A 12,731-nucleotide genomic window follows, 5' to 3' on the forward strand; every position below is an offset into this window, starting at 1 on the left:
GCCATTTTACTCTTTTTAAAGATCATATAATAGTTATACATTTTTATCGTGTTGGTCTCCAATTGTTGGCATACACTCCCCTCTTTCACTTTTTTCTGTTTAAATCTAACATTTTTCGTATTTTTTTCTCAGTTCTCTCAATAGTGCTAGCATCTAGCCAATTCCTGCTAAAACATCTGCATTTGATATATCAGAAAGAGCAATCTTGGACATACGAACTAAGATCAAGAACGGACAAGAGTTATGGTGAGGGTTATAGTTTTATACTCTAGCACCACGCAGTTACATTATTCTTTTCTTGTTTGCTTCTGATCGTCCGGCCATGGATCCAACATCTAGAAGAGCTGTCCCCCTTCCAACATCCTAACAGCATACATATGCCCGATCTCAAATTTTTGGACTCCGCTATGTTTCTGAGGGAAAGTCCTGTATTCAACCTAGTTTTTACCTACAACGCATTTTGGGGCACTAACGCTCCACCAAGATTATCTTAGTCAGCTGAAGGCATGAAGCTCAAATTATACTAATTTTTTTGAAAGCAGACTCCCATAATGGATCTCGCAATGTTGATTCTGCACCATAATTAACCATAGAAGTTTCAATGTCGTAAGATTTATTTCCTTATTGTTCTACTGATACCAAAACAACTTTTTATTTTTAAGCATTTGATATATATGGTTGTGTCCAATTCATAGAACAGTCCATCTGCGTCTAAAATTGTTTATAGAAGGAAACACTTAAAAAATCTTTTTAAATGTTTTGTATGAAACTTAGGTATTAATTATCTATTAAGCCCTCTATACTACCAAGCTTGTCGTTTGTCAATAGTGAAAAGGTTCGTACCAGTGATAGTCCGATAGATTGATGCTCTGGTCGACAAACTTCTGAAGCATATGCCTGAAAAGAAGCGAATTTATGAAGAAAACTTAACAGGGACTGGAACAATTTCATCATTGCAAAAGAAATAGTCAATACCTTTATTGGCCCAAGTAAACCGTTCATAGCTCCAAGAAGGAATCTGGTAGCAATTGCCATCCAATAATTTACACTTAATCCAAAGAGGGTGTTAAATATAATCCTGAAATAGAAATGAAACGAAGTAATAAAAATCAAATTCCAGAAAGCCTAAGAACTAGTAAGATTTATTCTTTTGTAAAGAAGGTTCAAAGAAAATAATAAATAAGCAATAAGTAGTGCTGACAATGAAATGAGGCCAATTATTATCACAGGTTTCCTTCCCCATCTATCTGCCAATATTCCCCAAAATACAGAAGTCAAAGCTCTCCCAAACATGAATGCAGCACCTTCAATGTATGAAGAATGGATATTAGTATGAATTTTGTAAAGTTTGAATTGAACAATACTTAGATCTATACAACCTGTTAGAATGTGAACACCATCCTAACAAAGACTTACCGACAAAACCTGCGTAAAACCCAATATCTTCCACTCTTTTGGCGATCTGCAAGTCCCTTATCTGTGACAAATAAAAGTAGAAGAAGTCATTAATAACGTAGATTCTGTAGTATAAACATAGTGCACCAGATCGAAGTAATTATGAGCGACTGCAAATTCATGTAGAAAAAGTTAAGCTTTAAATTCCTAAATGTGAGACATGCGTGACATCAGACAACCAATAATTGGTATGAAAGGTTATGTCCTGGAGCCTTGTGACTGAAATTCATCACTTTCCTAGTGTTGCAATTTCCCATGCAGTATGCTTATCTAGTATTTGGATTTCTTAATGTCGCAATTTGTGATGCGGTATGCATGTCAAATAGGAGGAAAACAAGAAGAATGTAGGCAATAGGACTTCATGCTCTACATTTTATTTATTTATGTAAAAGTAATTTATGTATTTTAGATAGTTCCAGGCATAAGACATCTATGTGAACGACTTCAACAGTTCTGTAGATAGTGTTTGAAGCTAAAATGCATTAACTATCAAAGAAAAGTGATGTAAGATTTTTCAGTTGAATCGTTATTGTTAAGTTCTCTTGTTCATTCCAAAGAAGCTCATTATTCCAACAACCGCAGAAATAAAATGAAGTGCTATACCAAGCACTGTAATGTAAATTGAGCTGAAGAGCGCATACATGAAGTAGAATATAGTCTTATACATACCATGAAGTACAAAAAGGGAAATAATGACGATATCGGTAAACCTGAGAAGTGAAATTGGAAAAAAATAGATTATCGTCAGGCATTATGAAGAAAGAATTACACTCCCAACTATTGCTAAACAAACAAACGATAAGTTACTTAAGCATGAAGCATCACTACAGGATGCTATGAACTTAAACCTCCGACCTCTGCAAACACAAACTGAGCTAACAGCTCAGCATAAAGTCTCAAGATGCAGGAAATTTTGTTGTTTTCCTGTTGAGTAAATTAAATAAAATGGGCTTTTATATGAAGCCTCTAGCTTTTTACTTTTTTATATAAAAATTGATGCCAGATGCTATGAACATGACCTTTGAAAAAAATTTAACTAAAAAAAACTCCACAGCAAGCATCTAGGAGTTACATGCAATGGTTCTTTGTCAATGCCACATAAGCAGTTGCAGGCTTTCACCATCAGAAAAAGGCAGCACATGCAAAGAGACACTAAAATTATAGCAAAAAAAAACAACTCATCTATGAGAAAATGAGCTAGCAATACTGGAAAGTGGAAACTTAAAAAAGAAGAAGACCCTGATGAGGAAACTCAAATTTCCCTCTTTATTTATTTATTGATTATTTTTTCAAGGAAGCATCTCCCCTTACCATTAGACAGACCCTGATGGCCGGTTCCTTTCGTCCCATGGGGACCAAATGGGGAGTCAATTCTGGGCTAATTTGTAAGGATTTATAAGGGATTTGGGTTCCCTCGCTCTAACGACAAACTTTTAGGTTGCATGTATGTTAAACGAAAAGCTTGAAAAGTCATCGAATTTGAGCACCCGAAAGTATTCAAATCCAAACCCCTCCAAAAATGATGGGGTTTTGGTGGGAGTGAAAATTTTGCCATGAAACACTCATTTGAAAGTTATTTTGTGTATGTTTACTTCCCATGTTGGGTCATAAATCACGCTTCGTTTTTCCACAAAAAGACGAAAATATTTTCAAGGGGACGATACTATACAAACTAGCAAACAAATGTAAAAGAAGCAGAAAATCTTTTCTACAGGGACGCACTGATAATCAAGGGGACTCCGCAAAACAAATGGAACCAGCAAAAAAAACTTTAAAAAGAAAAAAAAAAGTAAGGACTAGCTCATGCAAAACTGAAAAAGACCCATAAAAACCTATTCTTTAGCAAAAGAAACAATCAAGAACTCAAAAGATGAAAGTGACCCAGATGAGAAAACTCCCCAAAAATCCCCATTACCAGTAGCCAGAGTGGTGATCCACACAAAGAAGAACTCTTTGTAAGGTAACCCAGAGCTCTCATCCTTTTTCTTATCGATCCTGCAACCTGGGCAGTTCTCAAAGTAAACTTTTTCCAACAATGGCACCTTGCTCTCGTCCCCCATTGCTCCAATTCTCAGTAGCAGTTTTTGTTTCCTTGGGTTTTTTATCTTCTTTTGTTATTTTTTTTATCAGAACCCAGATGGAGATTTTTGGCCAAATGAAGAGAATGGGAGCACTTCAATTGCGAAGTGTATGTTTGTTTGTTTATATACGTCGTTGAGAGAGAAGGAAAGAAATTGATTTTGCTACCTACTGCCTCTGGCTGCTCTCTGTTTTTATCCCTCCTTCCTAGTTTTGTTATATTAATTAATAAATGAGCTGTTAAAAGTGACACAGACGTAGAAACGGGAAGGCCGGTCGGATATCGTTCCGATACCGACGAGCCCTGACAATAGCATGTAGAAAACAAGCTTGAATCCACAAACCCTAGGTTTCTCAAAATTGAGAAGAAAAACAATGGAGAACAATTCTCTTGATTGAACAATTGGAATTATTATTTATAGCCAACTAAACCTATCCTAACTCTAACCAAAAAGAAAGTCTGAATCTAAGGGGGTGTTTGGTTGCATGTTTTTTGAGAAATGTTTTCTCAAAAGTACTGACGCATGGCATTTCTGTAATTAAATATTTTCAATAGATTTTCGTAAACTGTGTTTGGTTCAAAAAAAATTTACATAAATATTTTCTGTAAAGTACATAAAAGTACCAACTTTTATAGAAATCGATTTCCTTCTAAAATGGGCGGAAATCAGTTGGAAATCTGACGCATTCGTTATTTAAATAATAAAACTATTGACACTTTTCTATAAAATTCTCATTTTTCTATAAAGTTGGGGGTGTTTGGTTCAACTTCTACAAATTATAGGAAATGTTGATATTTTCTATAAGGGCCTGTTTGTTTGCCTAAAAAAATTGAAAATCAAAGAAATGGAAAACTATTAAATCAAAGAATTGTTTTGGGAGTGTTTGGTTTGCTAAAAAAAGAAGGAAATCAAAGAAATGAAGATGAGTTGTCACCTTATTATAGGATGATGTGAGTGATTTTTTAAGAAAACTTGTTTTGATGTTGTTTGGTTGGCGAAAAAAATAATAAAATAAATTATAAGAAACATATTTCTTGTAATAGGTTGTTTTCTTTTGCTTGGTTATTTCTTAAAAATAAGAAAATATATGAGATGAGATGAGTTGTCATTATATTATTGGATGATGTGACCCACACTTAAGGAAATTGTTTTCCTAGCTTTTTGGGGGGAAAACAAAGAAATGAAATGTTAATGAGATGAGATGAGTTGTCACAATCTTATTGGATGATGTGAGTAATTTTTAAATATGAGATGAGATGAGTTGTGTGATGTTGTGGATGTGATGGATGAGTTGTTGGATGAAAATAATATTTTATTAGATATGATGGATGAGTTGTTGGATAAAAATAATATTTTATTAGATATTGTGGGTCAGTTTTAGGGATGGAAATGTGTGAAATTGTACTTTTTGAGTTTTCTTGGTTTGCATTTCTATTTTTTGTTTTTTAGGAAATAACCAAACAGCCCCTAAAATTATGAGTCATTTTCTTATTTTGAACCAAACAAGCAAAATATAAAAAATAAGAAAATTTGTACTTTTTAACTTCTCAAAACTTTTCCTATAATTTTTTTAAGAAATACAAGGAAATCATGTTTTGGATGGAAAACATTTCCTATAATTTATAGAAATGTAACCAAACACCCCCTAAAATGAAATAACCAAAAAGGAACTCTTTCCTAATCTAAAAAGAAATAACAAAAAAGAAACTCTTTCCTAATCTAAAAGGAAATAACCAAATATAACTCTTTCCTAATCTAAAAGGAAATAACCCGAAAGGAACTCTTTCCTAATCTGATGTCCGAGTCGACACGAGTGTTTTTCCTCTTGTCTCGTCTAATGCTTGATCTCCTGTATCAGTCCCTCATTCTTTAAAAAAACTCGTCTCTGAGTTCGCATCACTCGAATACAACTTGATTAAAGGATGATAATCAAAAATATCTGTCACGTTAAATATCACAGACATAGTCATTCCTTCTGGAAGATCCACTACATATACATTATCATTGATCTTCTTAAGAATCTTGAACGGTCCGTACCTTTTTGACTTAAGCTTGTTGTATGTTCCAGCTGGCATCCGTTCCTTCCGCAAGTAAATCATCACCATGTCTCCTTCATTGAACACCTTGAATCGCCTCTTCTTGTTCAAGCAATCTGTTATGGGAGCAACTATAGAACTGAAATTGCGAAAGAAACACCGATAAAAAGATGCTAGCTCATGAAAGCTTCTTAATTCCGTAATACTTGTTGGAGTTAGTCAATCCTTGATTGCCTTAACTTTGTCCTCATCAACTTGGATCCCCTACGAGTTTACCACAAATCCCAAGAACACAAGTTGAATCGTTAAGAATACACACTTCTTAAGGTTGATGTAAAGCTCATTCTCCTTTAGCACTTGGAAGACCTCTCGGAGATGCAACATATGCTCCTGCTTATCCTGACATTCGTAGAGGCCCTCACTACTCTTGAATGCAGTCTTCCACTCATCACCGAGTAGGATTCAGATCTGATGATATCCACTCCTCAAGTCAACTTTCGAAAAGGTGCTCATACCTCTTAACTGATCTAATATGTCGTCTAGCCGAGGGATTGGGAACCTGTAACGAATTGTAATCTTGTTAATGGTCTTACTATCCACACACATCCACCAACTGCCATCCTTCTTTGGTGTCAACAGTGCTGGAACTGCGCATAGACTTATACTCTCTCGAACGTAGCTCTTCTTAATGGGGTCCTCAATGGTATCCTGTAAAATCTTTTTCTCATGTGGGTTCATACTATAGTGAGGAATATTAGGAAGCACTGAACCCGGAATGAAATCAATGTGGTGTTGAATGTCTCTCATGGGAGGAAGTCCATCTGGCAGCTCTTTAGGAATCAAAACTTCAAAGTCCTTAAGCAGCGACTTCATCTTCTCTGAGATCTCAATGAGTGTCTTCACTTCTTCCTTCACTACTAAGGCAAAACTCTGCTCTAACTCCTTTGACTCGGCTAGAAAATCTTCCTTGTTACAAAGAGATATATGTTTGGACTTTTGATCTTTAGGGCTCTTTGGAGAGGGTGGAATAGGTGGTAGTATTATCTTTTTATTCATCCACACAAAAGAGTACTCGTTCTTCTTGCCGTCATGCTTAGCGTCAACATCATACTGTCACGACCATCCCAACAATACATGCTACGCGTCTATATCCATAATATCATAAGTAACAGAATCACTATAAGTCTTGCCTAGTGTAGAGTGGAAAATTTGAAGTAAAAAGAATGAAAGAAAAATTGATTTGTATTCTCTCGATCTTAATTATAATTTGAATTCTGATTACAAAAGAGAAGAGAATTAATCTGAATTCTTCCCTTTGTTTAGTTCTGGGTTCTTCACGGTGGTGATGGAATACCTCCTTTGAATGCTCGCATCGAATTTGCTCTTCGTTGACGATCCGAGTATCTCAATTCACTGGAACAGCTGACTTGTGTGGTTGAACTGATCAAGAACTCTTGACGAGCTTTATAACTCAGAACGAGTGACAAACTCTAGTGAAAAAGAGTTGTTTGAATCGAAAATAATTCGGTTGAGAAGCCAAGTATCCAGTATCTGGAAATCTTCAGTTGTTGAAGATTGTTGCCTCCTGATTTTCTCCTCTCCAGAATCCAATCTCCAAAATCCGATCACAGATCTCTTCTTTGCTGCCCCAGAGAAGGATCCGAACTAAGCTAATTTCTTAGTTATTTATAGGGAATTAAGGGATGTAACCGCCCCCTTAATTCGTTCTTAAGTGAGGCTAATGGGATGTAACCGTCCCTTAAATCACTCCTGAGTGGAGTTGTGATCCTCTCAGATCGTGGAAAACGGTTTTAAAACCATTCAGCTCGTGTTTGAACGAGTCAAACGCAAAATTCGCATTCTGGCATGAATTCTGCGTTCAAACGCAGTGTCTGGAAGCTCAGACGCAGCAATTGGAAGCTACGTTGGCAGCGTTAGTAGCTGGATCTGAGCTACGTTTGCAGTGATTTGGAAGCTGCGTTGGCAGCTGGATCTGAGCTGCGTTTGCAGTAATTTGGAAGCTGCGTTGGCAGCTTTCAGAGGCTGTGTTTGCGGTCGAATATGAGCTGCGTTTACAGCGTTTGGAGCTAAATGTGAGTTGTGTTTACACTATGTCAGTGGCTATGAATGCGATGCGTCTTAATGCTGGTACGCGGGGAGGACTTCCTCGTCTTGATTTGAAGAGACCGTCGATTTGTAGTCTCTTTCTGTCAAAGCGTTGCAAAGATCATCATTTTGTAATCTTTGCCTTAGCTCATTGATATGTGAGAGCGTCAAATTGTAACTCCCGATATTGATTGTGAAGGCTATTGATTAGAGCTTTCATCAGTTATTGTGAAGGTCGTCAGATTGTAACCTTCATCGATCTACGTGAAAGTTTCATCAGTTATTGTGAAGGTCGTCAGATTGTAACCTTCATCGATCTACGTGAAAGTCTTCAAATTGTAGTCTTCTGTTGTAACCTTCATCGATCTACGTGAAAGTCTTCAAATTGTAGTCTTCTGGAAGCCGTCGAATTGTAACTTTCATCATGGGGATCAGCTACTGTAGTGATTTTTAGACAGCCTATACCTAGTAATAGTAGTACGCGGCATACTTTGGTCACCTTCACGGAGGGACCCTTCTTGATCCATCCTATGGTATAAGACACAGGCTTTATTTTAGTCAGCAGTTTTAAGTGATCCACCAAAGCCTTTGACACAATATTCTCACAGCTTCCATTGTTAATGATGAGGGTGCATACCTTGTTGTTGACTGAACATCTAGAAAAGAAAATTTGGTGTCGTTGTGATGAATCTGGTGTCTTCTGAGTGCACAGAAGTCGTTGAACAACACACGACACATTGTCGCCTTCAATCTCTGCAACCTCTTCCTCATACTTTTCTTCGGATGTCGTGTGTCCATCATTGGCTTCTTTATAATCCGCTAGATTGACCTTTCGCCGTTGTAGGTACTCGTTGGACTTATGCTCTGGTTGGAGACATCAGAAACACTTCCCTATAGTCGGCTTGGCATACGGATTTGCTTGAGTCGTCGGGGGCTATGGTTGAGTTGTCGACCGCTCGGCCAACCATGGAGGAACAAGCCGATCAGTCGTCCTTTGCCCGACCGACTCGCCTCTCGCCTTCTCGATCGAACCTCCCTGTTCGGCTTGTTTGAAATGTAACGCCTTGGAGGCCAATCTTTCCGCCTTGAGAGCTATATTATGGGCTTTGTCCATAAAGTATATATTATGGATGGCCACCTTCCCTTAAATTGAGTACTTCAACCTGCCGATATACTTGGCTACGAGTTGTTCCTCATTCATCGACAATTCGCAACGAGAAGTAAGACGGAAGAACTCTTCAGTATAGGTGCTTATTGTTCGGATTCCTTGACGACAATGCTCGAACTGATTGTAGAGGATTTGTTGATAGTCAGGTGGTAGAAATCTTGCCTATTGCAACTGCTTCATGCATCGCCAAACCCGAACTGGTTGTTTGTCTTGTTGTTGCCTAGTGTTTTGAGTTTGATCCTACCATGCTGTGGCTCCTCCTTTGAGATGATATGCCACAAACTTTACCTAGTTTGCTTCGAGAATATTAGCCATCTTAAAAAACTTCTCCACTTCGTAGAGATAATCCAGGAAAGCCTTGATGTCTAAATTTCCTCCAAAGGAAGGAAGCTCTACCTTCATCCGATATTCTTATTCCTGATGATGTCGGCCTTGTCGGTGGTAGTTGGGACGAGGGTTGTAGCCTTTACCTCGACCCCTGCCATAAGGTTGCCCTCCTTCTTCTTCGCTCGAGATGTTATCGTACCATGGTCCCTCAAATTAGGCACCATAATCTGCTCCTTCATCACTGGATTCATCATGTGGAGGGGATTGGTTGAGATGTCGTCTATGATGTGGATGGGGTTGATATGGAGGGGGTTGATATGGAGGAGGCTGATACGGAGGGGATTGATATGGAGGGGTTTGGTTTGGACGTGGTTGATATGGAGGGGGATGAACTGGAGGGGGTTGGGGATTATACGGGGGTGGATGTCGGGGTAGCCTAACTCCGGGTTCGCTTAGGTAAAGACCATCAGCAAAATTATTCTCATTGTTGAGGTGAAGGGTAAGTCCTTTAATGGCTTATTGAAGGTTCTGAAGAGACGCCTCTAACGTGTTAAATCTTCCATCCATAGAATCCATCCTCGCAGAAAAATCCAGTAGAGAAAGTTCCTTCTCGCCGTCACCTGTCATTGTTGAGGATGTTGAAGCTGAAGCTCTGATACCACTTGACGCAGACATAGAAACAGGGAGGCCAATCGATTATCATTCCGATGCCGACGAGCCCTGACAAGAGCAGGTAGAAAACAAACGTGAATCCACAAGCCCTAGGTTTCTCAAACTTTAGAAGAAAAACAACAATTCTCTTGATTGAATAATTGAAAGTTGATTACTTGATTTACAAAAGGAACTATTATTTATATCCAACTAAACCTATCCTAACTCTAATAAAAAATAAAATCTGAATCTAAAAGGAAATAACCAAAAATGAACTCTTTCCTAATCTAAAAGGAAATAACCAAAAAGAACTCTTTCCTAATCTAAAAAGAAATAACTAAAAAGGAACTCTTTCCTAATCTAAAAGGAAATAACCAAAAAGAACGCTTTTCTAATCTAAAAGGAAATAACCAAAAAGGAACTCTTTCCTAATCTGATGTCTGAGTCGACACGGGTGCTTTTCTTCTTGTCTCGTCCAATGCTTGATCTCCTGTATCATAAAGACAACCAGTGTGGTTTCTTAATTTGCATGCCTCTGGTGTCGGGTCCTTTGAACTTGACCTTTGTTTTGCAGAAGCATGCACAATCCTTCAACTTATTGCTTTTCCTCCCAGCTAGAGATATTTTAAGAATTCTTTAGATGTTAGTCCTTGTTCAATAGTTTTGCATTAGTCCCTTCAATCTCTAAAATTGCTCATACATCCCTTGTATCCCAAAGGGTCTCGTGGTTTTACCCCTCAATCCTCAGCACACGTCTTTTCTGAACAAGAGAAGTTTTGGAGGAAACATAAAATGATAGATATTATGGTCATTAAGGGACCAAATTGGAGGACTGCTTAATTAGCATTTGAGAGCCATATAAGCAATTTCCAAAGGTTGAGAAATTAATATAAAATCATCAAAGATTTGAGAGATTAATATCTAATTAATGGTAATCTTAACAAATTTACTAGGTTAAGATACCATATTAGCTAATAAAAAACAATACTCATTTTTCAATAAGGCCAAAAAACTGACACCGACAATAATAAGACCTAAAATTTGATAAGGCCTACTCCAATCACTAGAATTTTGATTTTAGGTATTAAAGTTTAAAGATTTTTGCATATACACCCCTCACATCTCTCACACTTGTAAATTTGCCATCCAAATTTAAGTATTTGCTAAAAAACATACACATATTCCCAAGATCTCTCCTCACTCCCCTCGCTTTCCTTATTACCGACTCTCCTTCTCCCTTCTCTCCTCTCCTTCTTCCACTCTCTCCTCCATTTTTGGTAAATGCTTGAGGGGAGAGAGAGGAGTGGAGAGGAGGGAAGGGGAGGAGGAGAATGAGATGAGAGTGGAGAGAGAGAGGGGGAGGTTAGGATGAGGATCTTGGGGAGGAGGAAAGAGGAGAGTGAGTGGGGGAGGGGAGAAGAGGAGGACAAAGGAGATGGTGTTTTTTTCGGGGGTGGGGATGGATTTTTTTGCAAATATTTAAATTTTGGAGAGCAAATCTATTAGTGTGGAATGTTTGTGGGATATGCATGCAAAAATTCTTAAATTTCCCCCTTAAATTAAAATGCTAGGAATCGAAGTAGGTTTTATTGGTTAAGTATATTAAATTTTTACGTATTATCGTCATCAACGTCAGTTTTTAAAGCTTTATTAGAGAATGAGTATCACTTTATATGTGGCTAAAATACTATTTTAGCCTATAAAGTGACACCCTCTAACTAATAATAATACCTAAAAAGTGACGTCGGTGACAATAACACCTAAAAATTGACACATTTAACCATTTAAATCTACTCCAATAATTGGAATTTTGATTTGGTAAGAAAATTATGGATTTTTACATATATACCCCTCATATCTCTTATACTTTCAAATTTATCCTCGAAATTAAAATATTTGCATAAAAATACAATTCTCTCGTTCTTTTCAACCTCTCTCTCCCCACTCCCATCACTTTCCTCCTACACTTCTCTCCTCTACTTCCTCTACTCCCTTCTCTACTTTTAAGTTAGTGTTTGAGGGGAGCGAGAAGAGCGAAGAGGGAGAGGAGGGAAGAGGATTTTGCTAGACAATAATATAACATATTAGTTTAATGGCTAATGCATAAAAGGTAGAGTAGGGATATTACTTCCAAGAATCATAATAATATTAGTTTAGGCTTCGTTTGGGTACCATAGTGTTTTTTTTGTTGTGTGTTTATAAAAAACACCATGATGTTATGTTTTTCTCTTAAAACATTTTCAAAACATAATATTAAGTATTTTTGGTCAACACTAGTTTGACCCACTACAACATTAGTATTAAACATATTATTAATATATTATATATTAATTATAATAAAATATATTGTAAATAAAATGTTATAATAATTAGTTTATATTTGTTATGGTGTTCACTCACCCAAGATACAGTATTTTTGAAATGATATGATAAGATTCCTAAGCACGGATAAGCCCAAGGCACAATTGTAGAGGTCTCGTCCCCACGTATTCATCAAGCCAACACCCTGGTGTCAACACAAGAGGTGATACTAGTCGGTACGAGAGATCCTGAACTCCCAAAAAAGCCGACACTCCTGAGTCGACACGAAAGGTGGTGCCGGTTGACCCTATTATTAAGGACGATCATATTTTGGGCACTCAACCACTCGCTGGACATTTCTCAGAAACGACTTAAGGGACGTTCCCTGCTGTCGACTAAATTGAGGGCTCGACTCCAGTCTCAAGCCTCTCCTCCAGAGCAAATATTGACATCTCAATCCACCTCGAACAATCCTTATCCAGATTTTGGTCTGATAAGTCTCCACGACTTGTCAGGTCATTCACTTCCCTGAAAAAGTAGAGACATCCTCTCCAGAGCTGATGTGATTTCCCCTCTAGTCGCCAGCCGATACGTGTAAAGCGAGGG

The 12,731-nt window shown here is 37.6% G+C and overlaps 1 protein-coding gene across 2 annotated transcripts in view; it reads right to left on the bottom strand.

The window, feature by feature from the left end:
- The window catches only part of LOC109831710 (protein ZINC INDUCED FACILITATOR-LIKE 1-like), an 11,139-nt gene extending 7,444 nt beyond the window's left edge, over positions 1 to 3,695 (bottom strand). Inside the window, exons 1-6 of one of the 2 annotated variants that reach the window (XM_020399096.1) lie at positions 3,371 to 3,694; positions 2,125 to 2,165; positions 1,417 to 1,477; positions 1,202 to 1,304; positions 976 to 1,078; positions 844 to 897 (exon numbers count right to left, since the gene is read on the bottom strand). In XM_020399096.1, the coding sequence (XP_020254685.1) occupies positions 844 to 897; positions 976 to 1,078; positions 1,202 to 1,304; positions 1,417 to 1,477; positions 2,125 to 2,165; positions 3,371 to 3,515 (507 nt within the window). In that variant the 5' untranslated portion in view covers positions 3,516 to 3,694. Of the gene's footprint in view, positions 1 to 843; positions 1,079 to 1,201; positions 1,305 to 1,416; positions 1,478 to 2,124; positions 2,166 to 3,370 lie in introns of both variants that reach the window. The other variant, XM_020399095.1, reaches the window with a different exon arrangement.

The sequence above is a fragment of the Asparagus officinalis genome, chromosome 2 (genome assembly GCF_001876935.1).
Source record: "Asparagus officinalis chromosome 2, Aspof.V1, whole genome shotgun sequence".
Classification (NCBI taxonomy): Eukaryota; Viridiplantae; Streptophyta; class Magnoliopsida; order Asparagales; family Asparagaceae; genus Asparagus; species Asparagus officinalis.